This window comes from Labeo rohita, chromosome 21 (assembly GCF_022985175.1).
Source record: "Labeo rohita strain BAU-BD-2019 chromosome 21, IGBB_LRoh.1.0, whole genome shotgun sequence".
NCBI classification, from domain to species: domain Eukaryota; kingdom Metazoa; phylum Chordata; class Actinopteri; order Cypriniformes; family Cyprinidae; genus Labeo; species Labeo rohita.
In genome coordinates, this window is record NC_066889.1 from 3,717,761 (window position 1) to 3,733,592 (window position 15,832).

Here is a 15,832-nt window from a genome sequence, read left to right on the forward strand (position 1 = left end):
TGCGCACCTTTTTCTACCCAGTTTCTTTCTTCCAGTCAAGTTTGCATTTATTATGCTTTGATACAGCACTCTGTAAGCAGCCACCTCTTTCAGTAATGACCTTCTGTGACTTAACCTCTTTGTGGAGGGTGTCAATGATTGTCTTCTGGACCACTGTCATATCAGCAGTCTTCTCCATTATTGTGGATTCAAAGAACAATAGATATTCAGAATTTATACTATAGGGATGGTCATTTATTAAAACTCAAACGTAAATATTCTAATATTTTGAGATACTGGATTTTTAACTTTCATGAGCAGTAAGCTCAAAATTACAAAAAAAGAAGAAAAAAAGTTTGAAATGTTTTACTTTGCATGCACTTAATCTAAAATATATGAAAGTTTAAACTTTTGAAATAAATTACAAAAAAAAAAAAAAAAAAAAAAAAAAGAACTTTTTCACAGTATTCTAATTTTTTTTGAGATGCACCTAAATATATACAAGGGTACAAGAGTACTTCAACAAAGCAATGTTCAAACAAAAGTTGCATTTTTATTTAATTAAAACGGCCTGTGAAACAGCACAAGTGTAACACCCTACCAGTTGGTCACAGATTTTCCACAAGACAGAATTGATATAAACATTTGTACTCTTCTGGATATACAAAACAAAGTTACCTTGTATAAATATGCCCATCTATCTGAGAGGACAGTCATGGCTCCTTAAAATGAACAAAAAGCACATACATACAGTCCACAGGTCAGAAAGATTTGTTTGGTAAACGTGACTCGTTGAGCTTTAAGAATGAAGCTTAACCTTGGCTCTGCCCCATGTATTTCAAAAGACAAATGTGTGAAAGCAAATAATAATTAGGAAATGGAAATAAAATTCAGCCACCAGGGTTTACTATACAGAAGACCGATCTGCAGACATGAGATTCTGCTAGTGGGTGAAATGCATTTGGAAAACAAATCAACTCACAAAATTGCAGGAGTCTGCAAGTCTTAAAGATGGAAATTTCAGAAAATCTTTGAAGATTGTCATCAATTATTCATTCTCATGTCAATCCAAATCTGTTTGTCTTGCTTTCTTCTATGCACCACAAAGATAACTTTTACAGCTTTTACATGCTTTTTTTTTTTTTTTTTTTAAATTAGATGTAACAGCAAGGCACACAGTTTGGAACCAAATGAGATTGACAAAAATAATGAAAGCATTTTTCATCTTGGCTAAAATATTCACTTAAATTGGCTTGCAAAAGATGCACAAAAGGGTGATTTTTGTTTCGTTTTATTTAATTAGCCTAGTACATGACGGAAAAAGTGTGAAAATGTGTGAAGATGTAGGCACTCTTACTGACCCAAGTGTATGAATGAACACAGACTGAACAAATCAACAGCAATTCAGGAATGTACAGAAAAACAGTTCCAAGAAAGAACAATTACTAGTGTACTTTGCAAAGAATGTTCTGGAGTGAGATGCTCGCCTGAAACACAGAAGCATTAAAGATGTCGTGTAGGAGGAGAGGTGTGCCCTTTGCATTGATTACACATTCTTCTCTTCGATAAACGCACTTCATTTTGTGGCTCTGTTAAAGATGACTATTTTGGAAAAAAAACAATATAAAGAGATGAACACATTAAAGCATTAAAACAAGAACCGAGTTTTAACCTGCATTATGTAAGCAAGAACATTTCTCAGAGCAGGTGGGCAGGTAAAAAGAAACTGCAGGAGAAATTAATGCCACATTCTCTCAGAACATGATGAACACTGGAAACACTCGGCGAGAGGGTGTGTGGTGTGGTGGGTGTTACAAAAGCAGTCCTTAAATTAAAGGTTGAGAAGTGTGTGTTGCGTTGTGGTGGTCATTTTGTCCATTAAAAGAGCTTGAGAGTTCAGAAAACAGAGATAAGGGCAAAGACTCCATACAGCAGGGCGCAGGGATAAGCCACCAGCAGCTGCTGCCCATCCATGGCCAAAGCAGAAATGAAGATCTTTGAGGCCGAAAAACTGCACCAACCAATGATGGCAGCTGTTAAAATGATACCCAACATGCCCCTGAAAGACACAGGAAAACACTGATTTCACAATGTCTATTATAAACTAGTTCAAATAAGCTTTAAAATAATGGAACTGCAATATATAATCATAAATAATAGGATTAATCATTAATATTAATACATATGTTTAACACTTCACATTATGCATTAAGACACAGCACCAGTCAAAAGTATGGAATTAAGATTCTGAATGTTTTGAACAATCTTTTATGCTCATCAAGGCTGAATTTATTTCAGCAAAAATACAATAAAAACTATCATATATCATATATCATATACATATATATATATATATTGATAGATAGACAGATAGATAGATAGTTATTTTGAAATTTCTATACATCAAATGGTCCTGAAAAAAAGAGTGCTTAATTGCTTCTAAAAAATATTAAGCAGCAAAAAATTTAACATTGATCATTAATAATTGAGCACCAAATTGGCATATTATCATATTGGCTGTTGAAAATTCAGATTTGCCATCATTAAATATTTATAAATATAAAATATATTAAACAGTTCTTTTCTATTGTAATAAAATGTCCCAATATTAGACTTGTCTCAATTGTGTAGACTAATAGTGTAGCTGTATATATTATAAATTATTTATAGTATCATATTTTTATATATAAAATAGTGCTGTCAAATCAATTAATCGTGTATATATTATACATGTATATATTTAAGAATTATTTAAACGTATATATGTATTCATATTTATATATGATTTATATTATGTATAAATTTAAGTATATTTTACATATATTTCTTAAATGCATACATGTACGTATATATTTAAGTTATATTTAAGGTATACATTTAAGCAAACACACATATGTAAACAAACTTTTATTTTGGATGCGATTAATTGGTTTGATAGCACTAATATACAATGTTAATTGAAAACAAAAAAAAAACTGCACATTTTACATTACTGTGATCTTGAACACACACACAAAAAAAAATCAGTAAATTAAATATTAAATATATTACTTATGATCTTAGGTTGTAAAAAGTTAGGTTGTGAAGCCTGACTTACTGTAAGGAAAAGAGGACCCCGAAACTGGACAGGATGATCATGGGTAGCAGGCAATAACCAAGAACACTAGCCACACAGCCGAACGACACCCCCGTCATGCTCATGAGGTTGAGCAGGCAGTACATGCCGAGGCACCCGATGGCACTGATACCGTACACGTAACCAAACTGGATCTTACCCGTCTAAAATAAGGAAGAGAAACTGCATTTTTCTTCATATTCTATGATTTATCATTCAGCTAGAATATAAATGAATGAAATAAAAAAAAAAAAAGTTTATGAATGGTTGGTCTTCTGCGACAAAACAGAAACGTGTCTTACCAAGAGTAGCGTCGCCCCAAAGGCCAAACAAAACACCATGGGACCAGCCAGGTCTGTTTCATTCATTATACTGCCATCTGCTGCCTTCAGCGGGTGAAGCACAGTCAGAGTTTTCTGCCAGATGTGGTCAAAGTTGATCCCCAGCTCTGAAAATGGAAAATACATTTTCACTTTTTCTTGCCCTACACAACTCACCACCATGCAGGACTTCCCAAATGGGGGTTCATAAGGGAAGCCAGTTAATGAGTCTACAATCTAATCAATCAATCATATGTAACATATAAAATTAAAATTAATAAACAGGGCTGCAATGGCAAATAAAACTCAAATTGCACTATGGCTTACTGTGATTAACAAATCGCAAAAAGTTAGATTTTGCTTGGTACATTGAGCATTTCAGAGCAAAGCGTGGCCCCGTGTTCACTTACAATGGTTTCCTGTGTTTCCAGTGTGTTAGACTGGTCTGCGAAAGTATCAAACTCTATACCCAGCCCTAATGTGCGCTAGATCACCGTCTCATATTTCCTACATTTTTGTGGACATACGATTTCATCATTTTATCAGATTTGTAGCGAGAAATATTTAAATAGAGATACATTCTTTTTTTTTTTCCGGACATGTCCTGGCCAGGATTTATATATTGCCTAAAATGTTCAGGTTTTGCATTTGTTTTTTGGCTCTCATACTTGCTAAAAGTAATGTTTGAAAAGTAATTTGACCAATGCCATGCAGGCATTGTACATTATCAACCAATCATGGCACATGAGAAGGTGGGATCTACAGACAAATGCATGTAAATACACGTGAATATTAAATTTGTTGTATTCGACTTGAAGCAGCGCTGTGCAGACCGATCGTTGCTGGACATCAAAGTATCATAAGCAGGGCTCCATGCTTACTTTTTGCTTTTTAGGAGCACTTGTCCTCCTAACTTCAATTTAGGAGCACAATTACAATTTTAGGAGCACCTTCTAATCACTAATCAAAAAATCTGATCAAAAATTAGCCTTTCCATTACGAGGTGATTTGGTGATATTTGACTCCTTAAAGTAATTTACAGGGGAATTTTGAAAAATGGCTTCATATGCTTAATGAGGCTCAGTGATGGCATGAGTGCAATCAAATTCATAAATTCATTTTGAGATTAAAGTTTTAAATATACAATTTTGAATACTGAAACATTAAACGATTTAAATAACTGAAAAGATTTTGAAAACACTAAAAATAAAACTAAATCTGCCAGTAGGTGGCGGCAAGTCACTGATTTAATTACTGAATCTTTGATTTGATTTGTTCGTACGACTGATTCATTCAGGAATACAGCAAGTGAGTGTCTTTATGAATGGGAAATTGAATCATTGACTCACTAGATTCGTTTAAAAACGCACGTTCATTCATAAACGAAACACAGATGTGTTTGAATGGAGATGCACAGCGGCTCCGTTGTGACTTTGTTTCAGACTATTTTTGACGACGAAATAGAGCAGAATCAGGCAATATTGTTACAGTCAGACAATGTAAGTCACTTAATATTAACTTTGTTGTATTAAAATCAGTCTCATCTACAAACTCCTTAAAAAGCATTAAAAGCTGTCACTCATCTAACAAAGTTCCATCATAAACAAGGAATCTCTCTACAATGCACAATAAATCTCTCATTTACACTCTCTCTACACATTGTTTATGAAAGGATTCATGAGATATGTCTTTGATACATTACTCCACGTTGCAAAAACACGCAAAAACCTTTGAAGCTCCTCTCAGTGCAAACACAAATATGCTGATCGGTTCAGTTGCACAAGGTGCTCCTAAATATTTTTTTCTTAGTCGCATACAGTAGTTTTCAATCGCAATTGCTGTATGGTTACTAAAGTGTTGTAGGTGTTTACTTACTAGCACCAATTAAAACCAAAAACATTTGACTGTCCACATTGTTATTGTTCAAATAATGATCTGATCTGTTTGTTTAGGCAGTGTAGTCAGTATCCAAAGATTTTCACAAATATGTTAGGAATTTCACAAACATGAATTAATTTCACAAATAAAAGAAAATTCACAAATAATTTTTATTATTATTATTATTATTATTATTATTATTATTATTATTATTATCATCATCATCATCATCATCATCATCATCATCATCATTATAACAAATGTTTTTGTCACAATGCCGTCTGGCATTCATTTACGATCACTTCCTTTACAATTGTGGATGGTTTTTTCTGCTTTTATTACCACTCATTTTAAAATTCACTCTTTGGCCCTATTTGGACGGTAACTGTTTCTCATATGGACGTCTGTAAAAATAAATTTACATATCACTCATGGATTCAGATGGTGATTTATTTACAATGGATAAGTGAGTTCTGTGATCCTACAAACACAGGAACGCGCTGGTCATGTGCCCAGTCACATGATTGTCTGCTATAAATAAAATTAATTTTATTTACAAATGTATTCTTATTGTGTCAAATGTATTTTTATTATTCCAAGCATATTTAATATGTAATCTATTTATCTATTTATCATTTGATTATTTAAATCTCCTGTTTAAACAGAAAAATAGACAGGTCAGAGTTACAGTTGTAACGTTATATATTTATATGTGATATAGTTATGTATATATCTGTATATAATACACATTTTACAATTGCATTGCATACCTGCTGTCGCCATAGTAAAGACCCATTTCAAGCGTTTACCTGCTTCTCTTTCTGCTCCCACTCGTTGTGGTGGAGCAGTTATAAAGTATTTTTCTTCTGAACACTTTCTAGCATTTCAGTTATAAATATGCATGCAAATTACAGTGAAGTATGGTATTCAGCAGTAGTTAAAAAGGTATTAAACATTGAATTTTTAATCGATTTCTTCTCGTAAACTCAGAGATGTGGATTCGGACAGCAATTAAATTACCACATGACCTTGGTGTTTGTCAAAAAAACAGTAGGTAATTCGGCCGGGAATTTTTACGAGGGTGGTGAGAGAAAAACACGGACATCCTGGATTCGACGGCAAATAAATCACAGACTACCCTCTGTAAATGTTGAAAATCACCTACGCCCCCCTGAGAAAAAATAACCGTCCAAATAGGGCTTTTGAAACATTTTTAGCATCAAGACTTGCACACAAATCTACAAATTTGTTTCAGCTCAACATCTATTCAAGTCAATCAGATAACTCCATTGCACTGACAAATTTTTACCATGTTCTCACTACAACCTAGGGCTGCACAATTAACTGAATTTCTAATCGTGATTACAATTACAGATGCCACAATCATGTAATCGTTAAAATGCACAATTACAAAATAATAATAATCATAATAAATCCACTTATATTATTCTGCTTTCTTAACATGTGTGTGACTGTGTGTGTGTGTGTGTGTGAGAGAGAGTGTGTGTATTTCTCCTACAGGTTATCTTAAGGGTTTTTTCCCCCTCATTGTTTTAATTTTTACTTTTACTTTTTTATATTTAAAGAAAAAACTATATATAAAAATGTAACTTGCAGTTGCTTTAAACAATAGTATAAAGCTATTCAAAACATCACTCAATGTAAATTGTGATCATAATTAATAATCGCAATTCGACTATATATAAGATGGTATAGAATTGTTCCCATAACAGATACATTATTAAAGCATCACATTATTGAAAGATTGAACGAAGAGCCTCAATAAGTAGCTGACTAATATGCAAATGGTCAATTTTGTGACAAATAAGAACAAATGACGAAAAAAAAACCCAACATAATTCGTGTATAATCCTAGTTTATGCTGAATTACTGATTTTCATGTAAATACAAAGGAAAAATATCTTCTGATAGCACCAAAGTTCATAAAAAAAGGTTTTCGAGATGGGCACAAAATGCCCGTTCCTGCCCTAAAACAAAACAAGACTGCATGACGCTACATTTACATTTATGTGCACATCTTGACAATAAAAATTTCAAAATCCACAAATTGGATCCAGTGATAAGTGGACAAGAAGCACAAGCGTACTGCAATAAACAAATGAATGACACCCAGAGCTGTGTGTGCCACTTGCAAATCTCAGTTGATTTATTTGTAAATTTGATTAATTGTTTAAAGACACCTAACATATACTTGTGACTCTCATTCTGTTTATTTGTCAATTTGTTACATTTTTGTGAATCATACATCGTAACCTATTTATTTGGAACAAATCTAGTCCCTTTTCAGATAAAATAGGTGATATAATTTCTTGTTATATGCTTTTCCCCAGACATGTTTATGCTCATTAGTTGCACCACATGACTTACTTGTCATAATATTTTAATGGCTGCTTCTTCTTTTTCCCCCCCCTGAGCAATGTTAACAGTGGTAATAGTGATGCTTGCCCTAGTGAGAACCACTAATAAGACAAAACATTGGAATAATAGCACAGAATCGAAGTAACAGCATGATAAATGCACTTTCGATACTGGATGACAACAGCGAAGAGCAGTAATCGGTTAAGTGGCTTTCTCTGCATCTCTCTGACTGATGACTGCTGGTCCATTTTAAGCACAGCTCTGAAGAACTAGGGCAAGTAAGGTTTCACAAGGTCTACTTAACTTCAGTATGCAAGGACACAGATGTGGTTTGTACTGAACACGGCCCCAAGCGGCACTTTGAGTTTTTAAAAGCAATGAGTCATTCTCAAAGTTTGGGCTTTGGGACGTAACAGACAATGCATTATTGATTTCTCTGTAAACACGAATAAATTCACCCCTGGGAATCACAGCAGTGTGACTATGAGAAGGGAATCACGGACACTGAAAATGATTCTGCATGTATGCATTATTAATAACAAAAAGTATTGAGTTATAACATGTTGATGAAAAATTATGACATCAAAAAAAGAAACATGCATGCTTAGATGGATCGTACAAAATAAAAATCAACTGAATGCATTTAGAAATCACATTTTTAGAAAATGAATAGTCTCTTCTCTTACCCTCCAGCAAAGGGGGCTCATCCTCAAAGCTGCTACTGTACATGGACTGCGAGGAAGCTGGTGTAAAGGCTGGCGTGGGCTGGTAGATCTGTCCCGTGTAAGGTTGCTGGGGTTGCATCATCCCCGGAGGTGCTGAGTAGCCCATCGGCTGTGAGTAATCATACTGTCCATATGGTCTGTTGGATGCACCAAGAAATCCATAGTCACAACTAGATGACAGACATACTCTCACACTCAAAATATAGGGCCCATAGGGCCTACAGAAGCTAGAATATATTAAATAAGAACACTTTTTTAATAACATAAAATTTTTATGATACGCTGATTACTGTCTGAAATACTGTATTATAAGACAAAAATATATTAAAGTTGGATAGTAACTTTACCTGCACACATACTGTATAGCAAATCCCAGCTATGCAATTTATATAGTGTTTATAAGGTCAAAAAAATGTTAAATATATTTTTGCACAGGTTTATATTTAAAGATGGATATGTAAGTTTGTGAAAAACGCTATACATATAAAATTGACTTATTAAATAGTGCTACATAGCAGTAACATAAGAACTTTGAGCAAGGTGCAGGCCTACTTGTTGTATGGGTCATCTGTGTTGGTGTAGCCATATCCTCCTTGGTTCTGATCATCTACACTGTAACTAGACTGGTAAAAGTCTGTGTTGAAGTTATCAAACCCTGACATTGCAAGCAGCCTGAAAGACATTAAGCAGAAAAATCAGTCAGCGGTGGACATCCAATATTATTAAAGCTAATTTTTACAAAACAATATCAAAGCTAAGATAGTTATTTGGGGGGAGATCTGCTGGAGATCTTACTTAAGTTAAAGCCAACTATGTTTTAGATGTTATTCAAATCACACATGCAAATGTTGTTGTAACAATTAAGGATGAAGGACCTGCTATGGTACTAGCATGCATTACATCATTGTACAATGATACTGCCATAATAAAGCCACGGTATTACCACAGGAAATTTCCAAAGAAACATTATATACGTTAAAAGTGAAACTAAAGTCCAAATGTTAACCACGGTATTTTTTTGTCAGAGGAACACTATATATTACAGCTAAGGCTTGCATATTAGCTAAAAGCATTGCCGCACTAACTCCGTCTTTGCCGTATTTGTAAAAATCACACATATTTACAGTGGTTTTAGCAGTAATGTTTGTTTTGTTTAGGTTCAGTTAGCACAGCTCAACTAAAGCACTGCAACGACGCATTCAACCACTGTCAACACCATTCAAGCACTGCCCTACACACATCTTTAAACATGCAAAACAGCTAAAATATGAATATCTAGTGAAGTAGATTCTGGAGTTTTACTCACACCGTTAATCGCCCAAGACTCCGCCAACACCGCTAACTACGTGTCAAGAAATAGCAGCAGAACTTCCGGGTCATGGCGACGATGACGTCACTGGGTTACACTGCAAAAAACTGACGTGCGTCCTCTACGGGAGGATGCGCTCTTTACACACACAGGCATGGCAATGCGAATTTATTACATTCACAACCTTTTTGACCACCAGCACAACAACATATAAGCTATTTCGGGCAATTCTGCTGTAATTTCTGCTAAAATTAATTTACTCTAATTAATTTTGTAAATCTAGAAACTGTATGATCCTGTTATTGTATGTTCTTTTATTTATTTATTTATTTATTTATTTGTTTGTTTGTTTTATTTTAACTTAAGTTAGTTTGAACGAGTTTGATAGTGTTTAATATATTTTAAATACTAATACAAAATAATAAAAAAATTAAATAATAAAAAATAGACAAAGAAAAATCAATGAATGAATAAATAAGTAAATAAATAAATAATAAATAAATAAATAAATTCCTAGGCCAGTATAGTTTATTAATCTAACTGCAGGTATCTATGCGATTCACTTAAGAAAAAAAAATCTTATTTTATTCATTTATTTATTTATTCATTTAAAGTTGAAGTTTAAACGAATTCAATAGTGTTTAATATATAGATAGATAGATAGATAGATATAGATATAGATATAAGTAATAAAGCAAAATAATAAAAATATTAAAAAGTCGATAATCATTGTGGAAAAAAAAAAATATATATATATATATGGCGAAAAAATTGTATCTGCAGTCTGTCACCATTTTTCCATATCTCATCTATTCACATAAAAAGAACACATACAAAAGTTGCACTTTGCATGATGACATCGTTGTGATGTCAATTTGTAAGACACACAGAAGGCTGATTAATGTACTCCAGAATTTCTAATGCTTTTTTAATGGCAGATTTGGATTTATGAATTAAGGACTGTGGTTTGCATACAGTATATTCTAAAACATCAGTTACACAACTTGATACCCCAGACGGGAACTTTAAGGACTGATATCATGACTTAACAGCTCTGTATAATTTCAGCCAATAGAAATATTAATATTATAGTACTATTACTAGTATTAATAATAGAAACAATTACATAAAATAATAATTAATACATTAGCAATTCACTAAAACAGATTACATAATACAGTATATATAAAATCCATTCGTATTAGTCTGTCAGAATATGAATGTGCGCCTAATCTAAAGTGTGTTGCATGTATGAATCATTAATCATCTGCTCCAGCATACAATGTGATGGCAGTTACACAAAGCAGACACGGATGTTTTGGTGTCAGGCAGAACTAAAAATAAATCTCTACTGGGAAATCATTATTATTATTGTGCAGGATAATAGAGGTTATATGAGAGGGGTGATTGTTTTATTATACAGGGAGAGATGAGGAAAGGCTCGGTCCACTGGAAAGTTCATGCAATAGACATAAAGTAGCATAATGGTGCAGGTGGAAAGAAGTGATAATGTTGTGGTCGAGACTCCAGGCTAGTAACTAAAAAGTCCTATCATACTGTAGTTATGGTCGGAGTCATTACGGAAATCCACAGTCGCATTATGTGCTCTTAAATGCTCCTCAAGTTACTCCAGGGCGACAAGGCATCTATTAAAAAGAAAAGTAAGCATAAAACAGAAAAACAGCAGTGAAATCAGCACTTCTATATTTAGACCTGTATTTATATACTACTGCTTCTTCACCAAAATAACATACAGCTAGATGAATGCATTTTGTCAAGAAAAACTTTCATGCTGGCTTGGCAAAGCCATACATACAGTTAATCAGATGAACAGACAGAATAAGACAGATAGATCCTTTTTATATTTTTTATCCCTAGATTCCCTTTTATTTTGTGTCCAGTGTCTGAAAATTTGAGGACGAGTACAAAGAGGTTCATGGATCAAAATTGTTTTCTTCAGGCTCAGTGCAAGTCATTCAGATGGAGCGCTAGACAAACCTTAAATGCATCATGGCCAGTGGGTGAGAGACAGCAGTCCATTAGCTGTTCCGTGAGGAGAGCACAGAAGCTCAGCCAGCGGTTCGCTGTGTCGATTGTGTCATGTCTAAAGGAATCAGGACGGAGGAGAGAGAGGAGACTCTGTGTGAAGTGAGCTGTGTGAAATGCCCTCTCCACCAGCCGAAACAGTCTTTAGACAGACTCATTGAATCTTTGGAGTTACTGGTCTAGAACCTTTGAAAAATATCAAACAGGGCATTGGGTTTTACACATACCTCACAGAGTTTATCACATTATCACTGGTATTGCTGTCAAACCTGTAATTTGCATTCTAAAAACTCTGATAAACAAGTCCAAATATATATATATATATATATATATATATATATATATGTATATACTGCACTTTGATCCTCCTCCTTTGTTTCTGAAACACTCACCATTACAGTAGACCAGACCATAGATGGATCCAGCAGTGAGACTTACTGTATGCATCTCTGTCAGGAAGAGCGGCCAATTGAGAACTATGTAATGGATTGGCACAATTAACAACGAAGAACACCGTACGCCTCATGACATTTTTTCAAAGGGGGCTTTCTGAACCACTTAGCTTGAACATGCCATTACACGAATCTCACTTGACTCTGGAAATGTATATTGATCTAGCCTCGCAATTAAGTGGTTCTCAATTTACTGTGGGAGTCGTCGAGAAGGAACACGGCACTCCCACAGTGTCTGCCATTACAGAGCCTCGTCCCGTCATGGCCACCACGTCAGAGTCCTCAGTTGCCATGGCCGCCATGCCAATCTTTAGCCGTCATGGACACAACGCCAGAGTCTTTGGCCATCATGGAGACCATGCCAGAGTCTTCAACCATTATGGACACAATGCCAGAGTTCTCGGTCATCATGAACGTTGCACATGAAGACATTAAGGTAGTCGAATGAGACTAGCATCCAGCTTGGAGGACCCACCACTGATGTCAGTACAGGTGGGCGGCATCCCCAGCTACCCAGACTTGGTGTTCTCAAGCCCAGCGATCTCAGAGGTTCTCTCCAGAGCCCATTCCAGTCCACAAGTCTGCTCCAGTCCATGAACCAACGCCAGAGTCCACTCAAGCCTGAAGTCCTGCATCGACCAGAACCCTTTCACCTGATTAGCCCTGGTGGTCTTCAGCTTTGCCTGTGGGTCTCCAGTCCCACCTGCTCTGCTGTGGTGGTCATCTGCTCTACCTTGGTGGTCCTCAACTATGACTTAGTCTTCGGCCCTGCCTGCTCTGCCGTGGGAATCTTCAGCCCCGTCTGCCCAGCTGTGGTGGTCTTCAGTTCTGCCTTCTCTGCCTTGGTGGTTTTCAGCTCCACTGTAGCTTCCTTTCCTGCTCCGCTGGTCCCACCTTTAATTGTTATTGACAGGCTCGAGTGGTGTGGATTACTTGTAGATTATTGTGATGTTTTTATCAGATGTTTGTACTCTCATTCTGACACCACCCATTCACTGCAGGGGATCCATTGGTGAGCAAGTGATGTAATGCTAAATTTCTCCAAATCTGTTCCAAACTTATCTACATCTTGAATGGTTTGCGAGTGAATACATTTTTTGGTGAACCAAAAAAAAATTTTTTTTTTGGTGTACCTTTGGTACCAAGCCCAGGAAGGACAGGACTTCCTATTGGTCAAAATGCAGTTTCTGCCCTCCACCCACCTTGAGACTGATTCCTAAGGTTTGGCCTGTGACTGACCATAAAAATTCCTTAGGACCTCCAGATGCAGCAGCAGTGGGTGAAACAAAGAGATCACAAAGATCCATCCAAATCCATTCATAACTATGTTTTCAAACCTTAAAACTGATGCACACTACTACACACACATCTTATACTTATTCAGAGAAATAAGAATTCTTAATGACAGCAATGTGTAGTGCAACATCTTACACAAACTCAGCTGTTAATGGACAAATGAATGCATGCATGACAGTTCAATCTTTTCCCATCATGTTTGGACTTAATGTGTTCATAACATTGCCAAATGCATTCTGGTTAAGGTTTGGAAAGTGAGAAATGCACCGGTAAAACTTTAGTGACACTTTTCTAACTTTGTGTTTGGACTAATGCAAATAAATTCCACAGGAGGAAAGAAGGGTGGTATTCTTGTCTATTTTTTGTTAATAAAAATTATTTTATTACAACTTGTGTCTTCCTTGTGTTGATAATACAGTAAGAGGTTCTACAAGTTAGAGATCCCACCCATCTTTCTTATGTGATGTACTCATAACCACACATTAATTGACACGTGATCCAATAATCGTAACATCATCTGTGACGTGAGTACCCATCACTACCCTATTTCGCCTCTCTAGGTTGGCGAAAGCAAAATTCACTATAGAATTATTGTAGTACTGTAGGCTTAATCAGCACAGCTGTAATTACGTACAACTGAATTATGCTGCATATGACCGCAACACACTCTTGATTGTATGATATTTCTTTAATTATTATGATTTTAAACATATATGTTTTGATAGACTGTGCCTGTCTATTGCTGCACAGAATTACTGTCACAGGCTACATGCTGGAAAGTGCTTTCGGACACACAGTTAGTGGCAGAAAATCAAAAAAGAACACAAGATACAAGCTCAGGATACAAAAGTCAGAGAGTTGCTTTGAACATAACTGTGTGAGCCCCTACTCAAATTCTCTTGATTCTTTCAACAGTCTGCACGTGGATGCCAACAGATCGGAGTGTAGGATGTAGAGTAAATATTCAGAAAGTGGAGGCAGAGAAGTCAAAGGCACTGACAGCACTGCAGAAAATTTAAAAAAAATTCCACAAGAACAGTGATAAACAATGTGGCACTGACACATCTTAAGGTGCTGACACAGCTCTTGCCATTGTTCTTGCAGTGACTGTCTTGGTTACAAGAAGATGATATTACCATAGCCAAATGCCTGCAATAGACTACATATTTGAATGAAAAAAAAAAAAAAAAAAAAAGAAAAGAAAAAGAAAAAATACACAGTTTGTTTTAAAACTTGTTCTAATGTTAAATACATATGGTCCCAGATTCACAGACGGTGCTTATCTTAAGCCAGGACTAGGTCTTAGTTAAATTAACAAATTTAAGCAGGTTTTATACAAATACCTAAGATATGTCAAAGCAAGATAGTTTTAGTTCAGACAGCTTAAACATGCATTTTAGTCTGGGACTAGCCTTAAGCCTTGTCTGTGAAACGGGGAGTTTGAGTATTCTCAATGAACAACGTGTGCCCAAGGTAATTTACATTAAATCTGCTTAAAAATCTCCATATAAGGGCTTTCCGCACAACCTTTCCTTTACAGCCTTTCTTTATCACTCCCAGCAAACATATGACACTCTCTAAAGATGTGCTTCTACCTAAAAAATCGTGCAGCAAGCTCCTCGAACAATGGCTTGTGTGCCATTCTCAAAACCAGCTCAAATGCAATAAACACCTTTTATTCAAACCCAGATTACAGACTCTTAATAGCCAGTTGTACATATGCATATCTATGTTTTTATGCAGATGAACCTCTGATGAACCTTTTTTTTTTACTCTTTTACTGTATCTCATGACATAAATTTAGAATTAATTTAAAATTTCATGTTAACATGGTTGCAAAGCCACCCAGACCATGTGGTTTTTTGAACTATGTCGTTTATTGATGATATTCGTGAATTTAGGATACGTTTTAGACTGAAAATTATTGATGACCACGATTTGTTTATAAAAACACATTTGTACACACTTAGTGAATAAGCCCCAATGCCTTTTTAGTTGTATTATGCACATAATAGTACAAAAATACTGTGGAAGTTAATGGAGACCAAAACCATATTTCCCAAAACATCTTCTTTTGTGCTCAGCAGATGAAAGAAACTCATACAGGTTTACAACAAATGGAGGGTGAGCAAATGATGACTGAATTTCCATTTCTGGGTGAACTGTCTCTTACCTATAAAATTATACACAAGGCAAATGAACTTCTTTTATGATGCTTTTATGGTGATTTTTGGAGCATGACAGTCTTTTGTCCTCATCCATTTTGTAGTGATGGGACGTTCGGATCATTTTACCAACTCAGACCTTTGAGTCTTGTTCAGCAAAATGAATGA

The 15,832-nt window shown here is 35.4% G+C and overlaps 1 protein-coding gene across 1 annotated transcript; it reads right to left on the reverse strand.

Annotated features, from left to right (window-relative positions):
- Window positions 1-512: 512 nt before the first annotated feature.
- Window positions 513-9,815, reverse strand: yipf5 (Yip1 domain family, member 5). The gene is made up of 6 exons (XM_051093780.1): window positions 9,703-9,815; window positions 8,949-9,068; window positions 8,358-8,533; window positions 3,397-3,542; window positions 3,077-3,258; window positions 513-2,038 (listed from the first exon to the last, which is right to left on the reverse strand). The coding sequence occupies exons 2-6, from the start codon at window positions 9,056-9,058 to the stop codon at window positions 1,876-1,878; spliced, it is 777 nt and encodes a 258-aa protein (XP_050949737.1). The 5' UTR covers window positions 9,059-9,068; window positions 9,703-9,815; the 3' UTR covers window positions 513-1,875.
- Window positions 9,816-15,832: the final 6,017 nt, after the last annotated feature.

Excerpts from the sequence above, each read along its gene's own strand:
- yipf5 (XM_051093780.1), bottom strand. The coding sequence starts at position 9,058 with ATGTCAGGGTTTGATAACTTCAACACAGACTTTTACCAGTCTAGTTAC. Across the intron at positions 3,543-8,357 it reads TGAGCCCCCTTTGCTGGAGG|AGCTGGGGATCAACTTTGAC; the intron begins GTAAGAGAAGAG and ends TTCCATTTTCAG. Across the intron at positions 2,039-3,076 it reads GGGGTCCTCTTTTCCTTACA|GGGCATGTTGGGTATCATTT; the intron begins GTAAGTCAGGCT and ends TGTGTCTTTCAG.